The 17,065-nt window shown below is 48.1% G+C and overlaps 2 protein-coding genes across 4 annotated transcripts in view; both read left to right on the top strand.

Moving 5' to 3' along the window:
• The window catches only part of SMIM12 (small integral membrane protein 12), an 83,647-nt gene that overhangs the window by 25,690 nt on the left and 40,892 nt on the right, over positions 1 to 17,065 (top strand). The window lies entirely within an intron of this gene.
• The window catches only part of DLGAP3 (DLG associated protein 3), a 64,130-nt gene that overhangs the window by 16,900 nt on the left and 30,165 nt on the right, over positions 1 to 17,065 (top strand). For both annotated transcript variants that reach the window (XM_050797947.1, XM_050797952.1), the window contains 4 exons: positions 5,309 to 5,391; positions 7,182 to 8,339; positions 12,334 to 12,539; positions 12,864 to 12,936. In XM_050797947.1, the coding sequence (XP_050653904.1) occupies positions 7,233 to 8,339; positions 12,334 to 12,539; positions 12,864 to 12,936 (1,386 nt within the window). In that variant the 5' untranslated portion in view covers positions 5,309 to 5,391; positions 7,182 to 7,232. The remainder of the gene's footprint in view (positions 1 to 5,308; positions 5,392 to 7,181; positions 8,340 to 12,333; positions 12,540 to 12,863; positions 12,937 to 17,065) is intronic.

Below are 17,065 nucleotides of genomic sequence, written 5' to 3'. Positions count from 1 at the left end.
TTAACACAGGGAGAGGGGGTGGGTAGACAAAGCCTAAAACTTTGGGATCCCAGGGACACACATGGCTTCTCACCAGCGTGGAGGAGCCAGGCTGACAGCAGCAAAATGAATTCTAGGCCTCACTAGAATTCCTTGCTGGAAGTTCTACTGTGTTGGAACTGGTGTGGAGATGACCTTATAGGCTCCAGGTGAGGGGATTGGATAGGGCTGACCTTCACAAGGGAACAACTCTAACCTTTTGCTGCTGTTTGGATCGTCATGTCCAGCTTGTAGCTCTCCCAGACAGCTTTCTGGGGAAGGAGTGAATTGGCTAAAATTTGATTTTTGAAATCTTCATCTTGGCCCAAGGCATCACTTTGTGCCAAACGCTGAGATACTGGCCTTTGTCAAACACACCTGAATCTCTGGGTACCCAGATGTGGACAGTCTAGAGTAAGAATGCCTTATCTTTTCCCCAGGTGAGTATCTTTGGTCTTAGATGGTCATCCAGAGAAATTAAGTGACCTATCCAATGTCACTGTAAACCAATGGAGGAAACAATGATAAAGATAGCTACCGTTAGTGAGTATTTATCATGTGCCAGCGACAGTGCTAAGGGATTCATATGCTTTACCTTGTTAAACCTTACACCATTCACACCTTTATTATGGCTCTAATATTATCCCCATTTTACAGATGAGGAAACGGGTTAAGAGAGGTGAATCACTTACTTAAGTACACACAGCCATTAAGTGAGTGGAAAGGGATTTGAGCCCACAGAGTCTGATGGCGGAGTCCATACCAATAACTGCTTTAATCAAGGGAGTCTGTGAGTTGCCTAGTTCTCAAGAAAGGAAAACCAACCGATTTGGCTGGGCAGGGCCCTAGGGGAGAGGGAGAGAAAACACTCTGACTCCTTCTCCCATTTTCCATTCTTTTTCTGGAAGGTAATTGCTTGGGGCAGTGACAATCTCCTGGCGAATTACACAGCTGGTTTCCCAGTGAGATTTGTAACAACAACCCCGCCAGCCTGGCAGCCCCCAGCAAGTTCCGGTTTAAGAAACTAATTGCTGGATTGTGTAGTTGGTGCTAAATTGGGTAATTTCTTGGTGACGGCATCTGTGCCACTTCTTCCATTCCCAGATAGATTTGAGCTGCATCAGAGAAGAATTTGTCACACACGGCACCCTCCCAGACTCCTTCACTCACCACTTTCCAGCCAACCATAGACTACTGCAAAAGTGGCTGCTTCCCTCGGCCCTCTCACCATTCGGGCAGCTCTCTGTGTCCTGGGATAGTGGATGGACGACTTGGTGCAATAAAAATGAGAAAATAACACCAGCACTCAGAATTGTCATAGGACTTCAGGGAGTGTCCTTTATTCTATACTAATCTGACCTTGGGCTTAGTATAAACTCAGTGCTCACCACACATGGGAAAAGGCTAAATCACATTCTGGTTAGCTCTGGGAGATATGTATGGATGAGGTCTTTTTATTTGTTTGTTTACTTTAAAAAAAAACATATTCACTTTCATTACTGTGCTCACTTCAGAATGGCATTGAATCAGTTTGACTTCTCTGGGCTGGCAACACAGATAGGAGAAAAGCTAAGGCTTTGAAATCGGCCAACACTGGATTTGACTTCTGGCTTTGACAGCAGCTCTCAGTGTGATCTTGGGGAGCTCAAGTTAGCCTTTCCAAATCTCAGTTTCTTCTTCTGTACACTGGAAGGTGGTTGGGGGGGCGGACAATACCTATCCCTTGGAATAGTTGTGGGAATCACACAAAATATCATAAATGAAAGGATCTTGTTCTTTGTAGACTCACATGCACTCAGCAAATGCCTGCCATATGCTAAGGATTGTTCTAGGGACTGGGGACAATTCAGTGGATAAGATGGATACAATTCCTGCACTTATGTGGAGCTTACATTCTAGTGGGAGAGACGGACAATCTAGGAGTCACACATATTTTAAATGGTAACAGTATAAGAGACAGGTACATGGTGCCTTGAGAGCAAACAGCAGGGGGATCTGACCTAGTCAGGGAGGCCAGAGAAAGCTTCCCTGAGGAAGCAACAACTGGGCTGAGATCTGAAGGGTGTGTAGGAGTTAGCAAGGCAGAGGTGGGTAGGAAAAGCTTTCCCAACAGGGGGAATAGGCCGCGTGATGCGAGGGATCATGGGACTGACAAAAGACTGTCCTGGCTGCCGCAGAGAAAGCAAGGGGAGCATGTTGTGAGAGGATGTTGGAAAAGTAGGAAGGGCCAGACCCTGCAGGTCTTGTTGGACAAGTGAAGGCATTTTATCCTGAGAACATCAATAAACCAATGAAGAGTTTTAAGCAGAGAAGTGACATGATGAGATTTGCATTTTCAAGTGACCATTTGGATTGGAGCGGGGTAAGAACGGAAGCAGGGAGACCAGTTAGGAGAAGACGTGCAGGCATGCAGGCAGGAGATAGTGTTCTCAGGAACAGTTGGATTCATTAGCAGTGCTTTCTGCTGCAAATACTACAGGAAATCTGGCCAACAGTGGTTTAAATAAAGAGCGCATTCCTTATCACATGTAGACCTGGAGTAAAGCAACTGTTCACGTTGGTTCCATGGCCCGATGATGTCAGAACTGACATCTCTGCAGTTCTCTAGGCCTCTTGTGGTGGCAAGATAGCGGCCCTAGCTCTGGCCATCATGGTTGTAGTCAAGCTAAAAATAAGGGGAGGAAAGATGGCACTAGCAATTCCTGCCCCTTTGGTCACAAAGGCAAAGTCTTTCCCAGAAACCCTCATTATGCTTCCATGTATATATCATTAACCAAAATGGAATAATGTGGCCTCTAGTTACAAAGGAGGCCGAGATAAGGACAAGGAGGCTGGGAATGAGTTTTAGCGAGTCAGCCAACAGTGATATGGTGAATATGGAATAAATGGGCACATCTGTTGTTTTTTTTCTTTTTTTTTTTAGGAAGCAAAATCCATAGGGCATGGTGATGGACTGAATTATTAGTCTCTTCCTCACTTGTTTTTCCCTCCCATTGATTTTGTTTAGTAATGGAGTGAAGGCGAGTGATGTGGGGGGAGGAATGTGATCATAAAGCATAATATATAGGAGGAAGCCAGTTGTTAATTAAATATTTTCTTTAGAAAATCCATAAATTGGATATCTCCTGCTCCCAGTAATTTGGATTTTGATTATACTGTTTACTATTTGGACACTGGGGATTTTGTAAATCCAAAGAAAGGCTTCTCATGAGGGATTACACTGTATTAATCTTTTAGAGTTTGTAAGAGTGATTTTATTATTTGATACTCATTGAAATCCTGGGAGATAGGTGAGCAGGTATCCTGAGGCTTAGAGAGGGTGGGCCGCCTCTGGTACGTCAGGTGTCACATACGTTCTGGTCTCAGGACCTGTGCTTTTTCACTATACAGGGCTGCCCTGTAGCATCTGGGTAAAGGAGTTGAGGGGTGATCTGTCTGGAGAGCAGCAATTATAGGGCTCATCTTCTCCAAGACAAGAGCAAGGAGAATGTGGATTGATGCCAGAGGGGCTGAAGTTTCATAGGATCTTGATGAAAGCTGAACAGCTTGGCAGCAGCACCTGTGTGAAGCAGGAGACAGAGGGGCACCTGGGAATGTCCACCCCTGGGAAGTTCCACACACAGAGCAAATGGGACGATCTGGGCTTCTGCCAAAGTGGCCTTTTGTGCCGTGAGTCTCAGATACAGGTCTTGCCTGGGGCAGGAAGAGGAAAGAGAATGACATGGATGAAGGACCAGGCTGTCTTTCTGTCTTCTTTCCAAGGCAGAGAGATGCTTCCAAGTGCTTTTTCAACAACTACTTGAGAGGCCATCTTGACCTGAAATTCCCTCTGTTTCCCCAAAGAAGGGCAATGGAGGAGAATTGTCATCCAGAGCCAGGCAGCTGGTATCCGTGAGGTCACCCCAGTCTCCCTTTAGGCAGTGTAACCAACAGCTTCTACAGTCCAGGCTCCAGGGTGGGCCAGGGGCTGGGCATGTCTCACCCTGTCCTCTATGGAAGATTCTTAGGAAACCACAGTCTTCTTCATTGTCTCATATCCTTCAGGGTCAGGAAGTTCTTCCTGATGTCTGACTGTGCCTCTTCCACTACTATTAATCATGCTTGCAAAGCTAGCTCTTCTTCCTGATGTCCCTGTGTCTAATAATGGCATCATTAGTCTTCCAGTCACGGCTGCTGCAAACTTCAGGGTCTTCTTACTTTCTGAATTTCTCTCTCCTATTCCCACTATTTGCCATTCCCTGTCTGCCAGAACCCTCTGAGCCTACCCCTTAGAATTCCGTATTTGCACACCTCTTCTCCCTGTGCTTGTTGTTTCCTCCACTGGGTAGGTTCTCTTCCCCATCACCTATGTGTATGGGACACACAGACATCTTGTACTCCATCACAAACACCCTCTCCTCTGAGAAGTCTTCCTTGACTGCCCTCTATTGAATCTGGTCCCATCCTCATCTGACGTAGCCTAACATTTTGGTACCTCTTTACAGCACAGTCATTTGTTCGTCTACTTAGTGAATGTTTATTAAGGACTGGCTCTGGGCAAAGCCCTGAGTTAGGTGCTGGAGATGCAGAGATGAATAGGACTTAGTTCCTATCCTGAAGAAGACCACATTCTAAGTGGGGAGACAGAAACCAAAACAGACATTTTCAATGCAGTGTGAAGGCTGCTTTCATGGGGACACCCAGGGTGTTATAAAAGCCCGATAAAGAGCATAACCTAGAATAAGAGCACAGAAAGTCTTTAAGGGAAGGTGGGGCTTAATATGAGTAAGTGTTAGCCATGGGGAGGGCTTTGAGGTGGATGAAAGGAAATTCTAGGAGGAGGGTACAGTTTGTGCAAAAATAAAGTGGCCTGAAATAACTCTGTCACGTGAGAGGTTGTTCCCCTGTTAGACTATAAACCCCTCGAGGACAGGGACCACTCTTAAATCACCTCTATACACTTCCCACTCTCTTGCTTATGGTAGCTGTTCAACAAATGTTTGTGGAATGGAATCATATTTGAGGGCAATGGAAAAAAAAAAAAAAATGCAGTGGCTCAGCACCATGGACAGATCCCACAGACACCTGCAGTTGGAGGTAGTCCAACCTGTAAGCTCATTTGCATGTATTTGAATAATGAAGCCAACCTCATTTCCCTGGGGGTTCAAAGGCTCTGCATCATGGCGGATCCAATCAGTCCTGGTTTTGGGGGGGCTGGGAAGGGAAACTGTCAGGGCCAGAGACCAGTCCTCTGAGGACTGTGGGAAAACATCTCTCCCCTTTTGCTTACCATCCTTTTCTTTTCCATCAGGAACCAGTGGTCCTGAGCCTTCTGAAGTTAGGATTCTGCCTGGTGGTGGGGATCCTGACATCAAGGATGGGACACTCTGGATGGTGAGTGATAGAAGAGTCTGGGAGCGGGGATTAGACTCAGGTTCTCATGCCAGAATAATGAGTTTGAATCTTGATTCAAAGTGACTCATCCACTTACTGGCTGTGTGACCTCACCATTTTGAGCTCAATTTTCTCATGGGTAAGTGTGGATAATATCTGCATTACAAGATTTCAGTGAGATTAGAGAGTACCAGGTATGCACAATACCTGGTATATAGCAAGTACTTGGGAAATAGTAGGAGATGAGGGATGAGCAGGATCTGAAGAAAGGTGGGTGTGGGGAGGTGGTGGTAGGGAGAAAGAGAATGAGTCTCGGAGGTGCCGCTGTCTGGAGCCTTTGAGGCTGTCATCCCTCCTAGTCAGCAGATGGCCCAGGAGCCTGGTCGAGGATGAGGGAGGGCACCGTCTGCCAGCTCCTCTGTCCCTGTCCCTCCTGCTGTCACTCCCTCCTGCCGTAGCTCCTATCCTGGCAGCTCCTGGAGTCCTGATTGGAGGCAGCTCTTGCTGAGAGCTGACCTCTCTGTCCTGTAGCCTTGGCAAGCCTGGGATGGAGGCCAGGAGCACTGGTTCCTGAGTTTTTTCTCCATCGCTTTCCTGTCTTGCATTCCCTCTGTTCCTGGGAGGAGGAACTCCTGGGTTCCAATCCCAGTTTAGGATTCAGATGCTACTTTGTGTAGCTGCTGTTCTTCTTCACGGATTTTCCTCCTTCATGATTCCCCTCCAGTGGAATGGGAGTGGAGGGTGGGGGGTAAAAGGCAAAAGGGGTAATTTCATGGGGGAAATATTTGGAACCCAGAAGAGGAAGGAGGAAGAGTCATCTCAGATTCTCCTTATTTCAGTCCACAGGGGAGGGAGAATGAGCCTGCGGCCAGATGGAATGCACAGGGCATGGAAGGAAGGGGAGGGATTTTTCTGTGGGATGGTGCTGGATATGTAGATTTGGGTCCAGTGTTCTCTTTGTTCACAGCAGCTGGGAGCTGTGACCCTGAGGCTTGGCTCTTGCAACAGTGGGGTGTAGGGCAGGGTTGGGGTAGAGATGTGGCTGTGGATCTATTTGCCTAATGCCAGCTTGTTAAAAGCTAGTTCACCTAAAGACTGGTTCCTTTGAATATTTTATGTCTCCCTGGGTATCCTTTTGTTTTTGGTAAACTAAGGATATACACATACACACAAACACACATCCCAAAGTATATCTATATATTTACAAATAAATGTGTATATATGTATATATGTAAATATTTCTATGTATATATAAATATAGATGCATTTATAAATATTTATTAATATACATTTACAAATATAAAAGCAAACAAATATATATATATATATATATATATAAAAATTTAGAGGCCAGGTCTTGCTCTGTTGCCTGGGCTGGAGTGCAGTGGTATAATACAATCATAGTTCACTGCAGCTTTGAGCTCTTGTGCTCAAGAAGTGATCCTCCTGTCTTGGACTCCCAAAGTGCTAGAAGTACAGGTGTGAACCACTGTGCCCAGTCTCTAAGGACACTTAAAAACCCATTTGACTGAGGGAATATCCTCCTGTGAATAAGTATTTATCGGATTTGCAGCATTCGTTGAATGATGGGATTACTTTGTGCCCTTGAGTGTCTATCTGTCTATTATGACTGTTTAAAGGAGTTTTTAGTCCATTTGTGGGAGGATAGTAAAATTAATCATAATAAATTGATATGTATTACCTAAAGGGATACAAGGATGCCTAATAAAAGATGGTTTTAGGTGAAGAGGGCTGTTCAATTCAAATACCTTTTCTCCCTATTTTTCCAGGAGGTTCCTGGGGCCTGGCCCCCAAGACTATGAAGAGCCTTTGCTGAGGCCATGAGGGGTTACCATGGCGACCGAGGCAGCCATCCCCGCCCAGCCCGCTTTGCTGACCAGCAGCATATGGACGTGGGCCCAGCTGCCAGGGCCCCATACCTGCTGGGCTCCAGGGAGGCCTTCTCCACTGAGCCCCGCTTCTGTGCCCCGAGAGCTGGCCTGGGACACATTTCTCCTGAAGGGCCCCTGAGCCTGAGTGAGGGGCCGTCGGTAGGCCCTGAGGGAGGGCCAGGGGGGGCCGGGGTTGGGGGGGGTAGCAGCACCTTCCCCAGGATGTACCCTGGCCAGAGCCCCTTTGACACCTGTGAAGACTGTGTGGGCCACCCACAGGGCAAGGGTGCCCCCCGCCTGCCTCCTACACTCCTGGATCAGTTTGAAAAGCAGTTGCCAGTTCAACAAGATGGCTTCCACACACTACCATACCAGCGAGGGCCAGCAGGGGCAGGGCCCGGGCCAGCGCCAGGGACTGGCACTGCCCCAGAGCCCCGCAGCGAGAGCCCTAGCCGCATCCGGCACCTGGTTCATTCTGTGCAGAAGCTCTTTGCCAAGTCCCACTCTCTGGAGGCGCCGGGGAAGCGGGACTATAATGGGCCCAAGGCTGAGGGAAGAGGTGGCTCTGGAGGAGACAGCTACCCTGGCCCAGGCTCCGGAGGCCCCCACACCTCCCACCACCACCATCACCACCACCATCACCACCACCACCAGTCCAGGCACGGCAAGAGGAGCAAGAGCAAGGACCGCAAGGGGGATGGTCGGCATCAGGCCAAGTCTACAGGCTGGTGGAGCTCCGATGACAACTTGGACAGTGATAGCGGCTTCCTGGCGGGTGGCAGGCCCCCTGGGGAGCCTGGTGGTCCCTTCTGCCTGGAGGGTCCAGATGGGTCCTACCGGGACTTGAGCTTCAAGGGGCGCTCGGGCGGGTCGGAAGGCCGCTGCCTTGCCTGCACTGGCATGTCCATGTCACTGGATGGACAGTCGGTCAAGCGAAGTGCCTGGCATACCATGATGGTCAGCCAGGGCCGGGATGGATACCCGGGGGCCGGGCCAGGCAAGGGGCTCCTGGGTCCGGAGACCAAGGCCAAAGCCAGGACTTATCACTATCTGCAGGTGAGGCTTTTTGGGGGTTGGGGAACAGGGTCCTCAGCCTTCACCAGTCTTGTCAACCAGGGAGCAGTGGAAAGTGTTGGGTGAGAGCCAGCTGTCCCTGTGATGGAGGGCCTGGATGCCGGGAGGCTCTGCCCTGCCCCATTGGGTCACTCTGAGCTCCTGTGGGGCTTCACTTTCCCTATTTGTGCCATGAAGGGCCCTTCTGTTCTAATGATGTGTCAGTCCCTGGAGACTTCCGCTTGACCTACTGTTTTGGACAGGCTGTGCTGATCTCTGTCTTAGGAGGTTGGAGGCATAATGAAGTTGAGGACAGGCAGTGGACAGGATACTGAGGTGCACCTTAGCTGTGGCTGCTCTTAAGATTGAAGGTCAGCAGTTGGAAAGCAAAGCCTTCTCCAGCCCTCTTTTCTGCTATAATCCGGGTGGCCCACATGTTTGAATATGAAGATCCGTTATTTCCAGAATGTGCCTTTGCTGAAGTTTGTCATTCCGGGGTACCTGTGGTGGGACAGCCGAAGCTGTGGAGGGGTCCTGGGAGTTTCATGTGTCTCATGTGTTTTCCTAGGTTAGGGGACAAACTGGATTTCAGCCCTGATACAATTCAGGCAGGGCCTCCTGGGAGTGGATGGTGCAGGTGATAGCTGGCATGCTGTTCTCATCTTGTCTTACCATCTCTATGGTCTCTGCAGGTGAGGCCAGGAGCTCTGATTCCTACTTTTTATGGAGCCTTCACCCCAGCCTCATCCAGCCTACATCGTTTTCTTAAGTCATGCTATAATTTTAGGAGAAAAAGTCAATACAAGTTCTGGAGGTTCAGTGTATTTCTGCATTCCACATAGCTGCTACAGATCTATTTATTCAATGAGCATTTCTGGGTGCTGTGGATACAAAGATGAAGATACAGATGCTGCTTGTGAGGAGCTCACAGTGTACAGTGGGAATAGACAAGGAAGCAGATAGAATATAGCATGGTGAGGCTGTGATAGGAGAGAGCCCTGGGCTTCTTGGGAACACAGAGGAGACACCTCACCGACCTGGGTGAGGAATGTTCCCTGAGCTGAATCTCGGTGGAGGAGTTGCAGTTGTTGAGTGCCGACTAAAGGTATTCTGGGAAGAGACTATACAGCATGTTCAAAGGTGTGGAAAATAGAGTCTGCGTGTGTCTTTGTGGGACATTGGCCTTGCTAGGTAAGTTGTGCACAAGTTAGGGCTCTCCTGGAGAACTCATGAAGGCCCAAGGGAGCACATAGGGCCACAGAGCAAATAAGAAGGGACTTCTGGATTCAGGACTTCTGGATTGGCCTGGTTTGCCCCCTCCCTGGGTAGGGAGGTGCTCTAAGCTGGGAACTGAAGGGTCCAGGGAGGCAACACTCATCCTTTCTCCCCCATAGCCGACTCCTTGCCATCCCTGAAGACTCACTGCCATTTCGCTGCTCCCTGCTGCTTCTCCAGGGCTGCCCTGACCTCCCTGGGGGCTTCCTTTTTAACATGCACCTCACAGTGTCCTGCAGAGGAGTGAGGAGCTCTGCAGTGGCTAGAGTGGGAACCCTGCAGTGTGGCCTTCCCATCTGCTGGCCCGCCTCTCTCCACCTGCCTGCTGCTCTCTGTAGAGAATGGGGAAGGGGAATGATCCCTCTGATCTGGAGTTCCAGGGTATCTGAGGACTGGGATGTCTGAGCCCATGTGGGGAAGAACCAAGGGGCTACAGGGACCCTCCAGAAAGCCTCGTGCTCCCCTGGTACAAAAGCAGGGGAGACTGGCCACATGCGGCCAGGTGTCTTTGTCGGACTCCCAATCCGATTGTTGAAGCCCTGTTTCTCCCACTGGATACCAGCTTTGTCTTAAGCCTCTTCCAGAATCCCTCTGTCCACTCTGAGCCCCTGTTTCTTTATGGAGCCTAATCTCTTTGTTTCTCATCTTCCGATTGAGCCCCAGCCCCTCGAAGAGGCCTGCTCCTCCCCGTGGGTTCCTTCTCATCCCGAGTCTCCACCTTTCCCCTGAACCCTATGCTGTCCCTGAGGTGTTACCCCTTTTGGAGCTCCCATCCCTACCCCATTTAACCTGTTCTTTACAACAAGGGTTTTAAATCCTCCCTACCTCCCCCAGACCTCTCCCCCACGTCTTCACTTACACCTCATTTTCCGAAGTGTAGGCTGACATCACAGACTCCCTCAGCTTCCTGACAGCATCTCTCTAGACACATCCAGATTCTCAGCCACCCTCATCCCCTTCCTTGGCTCATAGGAAAAGCTGGGACCACCCATCCCAGGCTGATCCTTCCTCCAGGGCTTGAGCCCATCTCCTCATGACCCCCTCCATCCCTGAACTGTTCTCCTCCCTTCTGAGGTTTAAAGACTATTTTTACTGGCTCTTTCTGTCATCCTGAAAACATGTCCAAAGTTACTTGCCTCCTAAAAAATATTTCCGCAGCTCCATCCCACCTTCCATGTCCTTCATAATCAAGTTCTTAGAGCATAGACGCCTCTTCTTCACTTTCCTTCAATTCTCCCCTCACTGTGGTCTGATTCCCACACTTCCTGTCATTGACATGCCCTGGCAGTGGCCACAGATGATCTCTTGAGAGCTGTCTTCAAAAGGTACTTTTTGGTGCCTATAATAATTGTTACCATTTATTGACCACATTCTATGTCCTGGAAACTCTCTATTGGCTCATTTATCTTTGCCACCAACCCTCCGATGTAGGCATAAGTATCATGACCAACTCGCAGACAAGGAAACTGACACTTAGAGGTTAATCCGTTTTGCTTAAGTTCACCTATCCAGCAAGTGATGGGGCCAGAATTGCACATGAATCTTCTAACTCCCGAGCCTGAGTTACTAACCTCTGAACGCACTGTGGCATTTGACATAATCGACTCCTTTTATTCTTGAAATGTCTCCTGTTTCTATGACATGGCATTTTCCTGACTTCCCTCCTACCCCTCTGCCCACTCCTTCTCAGGTGACTTCACAGGCTCCTCTTCCTTTCTTCACAGTCCCTTTTTAAATGTCAGTGGATCTCTGCTCATCTCTCTTCTTCTCTCCCCTGGGCTGTCTCATTCACTGCTATGGATTCAGCTGCCGCCCATGACTCCCACATGTCCGCCTCCAACCCCGATCTCCCCACTGAATCCCAGAACCAAACATCCAACCACCTGCTCAACACTTCTATGCCAAGCTCAAGGTGCTCAACCCCGACCCTACCACCTTTTCCCAGACTTGTTTCTCTGGGGTTCTATGGCTCAGTGAGCGGCAGCACCCTCCTCCAGGTCCTCAGCCAGCAGCCTGGCAGTCATCCTCGACTCCTCCCGCCCCCTCATCCCCCACGTCTAATCAGGCTCACTGATGCTCCTTAACACCTCTCATTTCCATCTCCTTCTCTTCCCCCTCATTGTCATTGTCTTAATTTAGGCCTCATCATCTCTTGCCTGGATAACAGCGTCAGCCTCCTAATTGGTCGTCCTCTCGCCACTTGAGCCTCTGCCCTGCTCCTGGCCCTCCACAATCCAGCCTCTGTTTGGACTGTGGGAGAGCTCTTTCTGCAACACAAATCTGATGTCACTCCCCTGCATGAAGCCCTCTGTGGCTCCCCACAGCGGGGAAGGAGAGAGGATTTGGAATGTAAGCAGGTTGAAAGGATGAAGGAAAAGGAAGGGTAGAAGGTTGACTGAGGTCAGGTGATGCCTGACTGCCGGGCATGGAATTGACACAGGTCACTTTGGCCTCTGATCATCAACTGCTTGACGCCTGTCATGTCACTCCCTCAGACTCTCTAGGTGGCCCTTAATTAAGTGCAGAAGGTCTGTGGAGAATGACGAGGTGTCTCTTGTAAGGGAGGGGGACAGCCTGAGACCCTCCCCTTCTGCCTCTGCATGTACCTGAGTGTGCCTGTTCAAGCCAGGGCAGAGCACCTCCCACTGGCAGTGGGGAAAGAGTCCTGGCCTCTAGATTTACTAGGGTCAAGTCTGAGAGACAGAGGCCCCTGTTCCTGCAGGTGCCGCAAGATGACTGGGGGGGTTACCCCACTGGTGGCAAGGATGGGGAGATCCCCTGCCGCAGGATGCGGAGCGGCAGCTACATCAAAGCCATGGGGGATGAGGAGAGCGGAGACTCAGACGGCAGCCCCAAGACATCTCCCAAAGCAGTTGCCCGACGCTTCACCACCCGTCGCTCCTCCAGCGTGGACCAGGCCAGGATCAAGTAAGGACAGGGAGGGCCGGGGGGTGCGGGTCGGGAGGCTGAGGCTGGATTCCTGCGGGAGATGTGTGTAGAGTGGGTGAAAGTCAAGTAGTCCTGCTTAGGGTTCAACTAGGGTGTCTCACTCCGCTCCACATAAAGGGAGGGTCTTGGTGGGAGTCCTTCTCTGGGGCCTCTTTGGGAGTCTCTTTACCCAGGATCTCCTAAGGGATCTCTCTTTGGGGGTTCTGAGGAATAGGACTTGCTCAGGGGCCCCAGTGCTATTATCTCCCCTCCCCCACCTCCTAGCAGTCCACTGTTCTGACTCCGGAATTTTGCCCTTCCCAGCTGCTGTGTCCCACCCCGGATCCACCCCCGGAGCTCCATCCCTGGCTACAGCCGTTCCCTCACCACTGGACAGGTAGGGAGAGGCCCAGTATGCCTGGAGGAAAGAGTGAAAAGGGGATTCAGTGCCATGCTTAGCTTAGGACTTAAAATCAGAGGGTCTGCCCATGGAGAAAGCTCAGGCCTGGCTCTGGGGAAACTGGGAAACCTGCCTTAGGTCTCCTGGAGCTGACTCAGGCTGGGAGTCTCAGAGAATCACAGCCTTAAAACCCACCAAGTGTCCTCAAAGTGATGAGCTTGTAAGGGCAACTCCAGTGCCCTGGGGCTCTCCACAGGCCCGATTGCTTCCTCCGTGCCCCCGTGTAAAAGGTAGGATTGATTTGTACAGACAGGGCACAGGCCAAGCTGCAGTCTCAGACATGATCTGGGCCTGAATTCTGCCACCCTGCCCCTCTGTCCTGAGGAACCACAAGCAAGAGACCTCACTTTTCAACACCTCTGTTTCTCGTCTTTAAAATGGCAATAGTAGGGACAGTTATTTTGCAGGGGTTTTGTGAGAGTTCCGTGAGAAAATGTATGCAAACACAAGGTACTTGGCCCGAAAATGGCATTTGAGAAATGTGAGTTCCGTATCTAAGTACAGACTTTCCCTTTAATTAGACGGAAGCAGTGCCGTTTAGTAATTAAACACACGAGATGGGGTTGAATTCCAGCTTGGCTACTTACCAGCTAAGTGACCTGGGGCAAGTTACTTGACTTTTTTTGAGCCCCACTTTCCCTTTTTAAAAATAGGCATCATAATAGTGTTCTTGGCACATAGCCAGCATTCAATAAAGGTTAGCTATTTTTACTGTATGCTGGGGAAAAAATGCAATGCAAAAGACCATCCACGTTGGCTCCCATTGTTCACTGCTGCAGTCTCTCAGTATTCCTTTTCCATTGCCTGAACCAGGGAATCTGATTGGCACAGCTCTCTTTTTACATCAGACCAGCCTATGTTGTTAAACCCACGAGTTAAATGCTTAGCCCTCATTTTACCTGGCCCATCAGTCACATGTAACACAGTTGAAGACTCCCTCCTTCCTGAAAGACTGTGCTTTGTTGGCTTGGAGGACACCACGCCCTCTACATTCTCCTGGATTCTCTCCCTGGCTGCTTATCCTCAGTCTGTGTCTTGGGTGCCTCTGCAGCTCCCCAGGATGTGAACACTGGAGTTTTCTAGAACTCAACCCCTGGACTTCTCTCTATACCTACTCCTTAGGTGATCTTGTTCGGGCTCATGGCTGAGAGCCTGATGACTACCAAATGTATATCTCCAGCCCAAACTCTCCCGTAAATGCCAGGCATATATGTCTAACTGTGCATTGAAATCTCATTTGGATGCTTAGTAGACATCTCAAACTTAAGATGTCCAAAACTAAACTGCTGATACACATACCCTCCACAATCCCCTCCCGTCCCTCACTGCCGCAGTTGCTGCTCTATCCTCTGAATTCTCCATTTCAGATGACAACTTTATCCTTCTAGAAGCTCTGGTTTAAAAGGCTGAAGTCAGTTTGACCACTTTCTCTCTCTCACAACTCACCTCCAATCCTTCAGCTAATCCTGCTGGTCCCACCTTTAAATATATCCAGGATCCAACCACTCCTCACCACCTCCACTGCCACTGGTTCTTCTAGGCACCATATCCTTTTGTCTGGATGATGGCACTGCCTTCTAGTTGGTCTCCTGTATTTGCTCTTGCTCCACTTCATCCTCTCTCATTACAGCCTGCATGATCTTTAAAAACTATAATCACACTCACTCACTCTTCTGCTCAAAACCCTCACCTTGCTCAGAGTAAACTCAGGAACCTAACCATGGCTTTCAAGGCCTGCATGACCTGGTGACCTCGCTGGAGTGGAGCTGCCTCTGAGTTCCTCTTCTAACGCTGTTCCCCTCCCTCCCACTCCAGCCACACGAGACTCCCTAGGGCCCTTGCATTTGCCACTACCTTTGCCTGGGTGTCACCTTCCCAGACACTCCCATGGATCACTTCCTCACTTCTTTCAGGTCTTTTCCCAAAGGCTCTAAAATTTTAATTTAACGCCCCCCTTCCAACATTTCCTATTCCCCTTCTCTGTGCTGTCATTGTTGAGGTCTTCTCCGCCTTCTTCCTCCTGCTCTTTTTCCTTCTTCTTAGCACTTTGCACTATCTAACATCACATATACTTGACATATTTAGCCTGGAGGTATGGCTTCTTATTCTTGCTTTATAGAAGATGAAATAAGTTTAAAGCACTAGAGATGTCACCCTATTATGTCTCATAATACTTTTTTTCCCCTTAAGTCTATTGTTTTTTTGTTTAGTATTTGCCTGGAACACCTTGTTCCATCTTTTACTTTAAAGCTTTTTGTCTACGTCTCAGGTATATTTTTTGAAAATAATTATAGCTACATTTTACCTATATCCATTCTGATAATTGCTTGAGAGTTTAGTACATTTATATTTATTGTGATTACTGATAATCTGTGATTACCCCTTGGCCTAAACCTAGGGTACTGTGATGACCCAGGCCCTAACCCTTGGATTTATTTCTATCATCTTATTATGGGACTTGTATTTATCTTGCCTTTGGGCTGATGCTTTTCTGTTCCTTTGCTGCCTCCTTTTGGTTTGAGTTTTCTTTATTCTTCTCCCCACCAAATCCCACACTGGTTTAGTAGTTATATATCCTATTTTATTCTTTGTGGTTACCCTTATAATTTTCATATGCATATTTGACTTAATGACTGAAGCTGACAGTTGTTTCTGTACTCCTCCTGAACAATGCAGAGACCCTAGGACTTTTTTTTTTTTTTTTTGGTGACGGAGTCTGGCTCTGTTGCCCAGGTCAGAGTGCAGTGGCTAGATCTCTGCTCACTGCAACCTCCGCCTCCCAGGTTCAAGCGATTCTCCTGCCTCAGCCTCCCAAATAACTGCACCACTATACCTGGCTAATTGTTTTGTATTTTTAGTAGAGACAGGTTTCACTATGTTGGCCAGGCTGGTTCCAAACTCCTGACATCAGGTGATCCACCCGCCTTGGCCTCCCAAAGTGCTGGGATTACAGATGTGAGCCACCATACCTGGCCAACATTTTGATTTTGATGACCTCTTCCCTTCTTGTTCTTTTTTTTGGCAACAAAAATTTATTTTCTCACAGTTCTGGAGGCTAGAAATCTGATCAAGCTGTTAGCTGGAGTGGTTTCTACCATTCAGTGATTTGTATTTTTATATTTTTTATGTTGCTGTTTGGAGAAAAAAACATTTTAAATTTGATGGTGCATAATTCATCAATTTTTCTCTTCTTGATTGTGCTTTGGTGCAAAATTTAAGAAATCTTTGTCTAATGCAAGATCACAAAAAATTACTCTAATGTTTCTACTAAGCATTTTGTAGTTTAATATGTATATTTAGATGTATGACCCACTTTGAGTAGTGTGTGTGTGTGTGTGATTCGAGTTAGGGGTCCAGCTTTATCTTTTGGAATGTGGATATCCAATTTTCCCAGCATCATTTGTTGAAAAGGCTTTTCTTTCCTCATTGAAATTTCTTGGCCCCTTTTTCAAAATCAATTTACTGTAAATGCATGTGTTTATTAATGAACCTTAAAACTTATTCCATTGGTCTGCATGAACCTATCTTTATGCTATTACCACATGCTTTGATTGCTGTAACTGTGTAGTAAGTGTTGATTTTGGTTAAGTTGAAATTATACGATTTTGTTACTCCTTTTAAAGATTGCTTTGTGTTTTGTGTTTCCTTTGCGTACACACATGATTTTTGGGTAGGCTTGTTGATTTCTATAAGAAAATGTAGTTGGGAATTTGAAGGGATTGCCCTGAATGTATAGATGGGGTATTGTATTCTTAACAATATTAAGTGTTATTATCCTTGAATATTGGATGTATTTCCATTCATTAAGTTCTTCTTTGGTTTCTTTCAGTATTTATTTTATTTTTATTGTTATTATTATTTTAAATTATTATTTTTTTTTTGAGATAGAGTCTCGCTTTGTCGCCCAGGCTGGAATGCAGTGGCATGATCTCAGCTCACTGCAAGCTCTGCCTCCCGGGTTCACGCCATTCTCCTACCTCAGCCTCCCGAGTAGCTGGCACTACAGGTGCCCGCCACAACACCTGGCTAATTTTTTTTTTTGTTTTTTTAGTAGAGACGGAGTTTC

Source organism: Macaca thibetana, chromosome 1 (genome assembly GCF_024542745.1).
Source record: "Macaca thibetana thibetana isolate TM-01 chromosome 1, ASM2454274v1, whole genome shotgun sequence".
Classification (NCBI taxonomy): domain Eukaryota; kingdom Metazoa; phylum Chordata; class Mammalia; order Primates; family Cercopithecidae; genus Macaca; species Macaca thibetana.
Note: the sequence above shows the minus strand (reverse complement) of the source record. Positions and strands in the feature narration are given on the sequence as shown.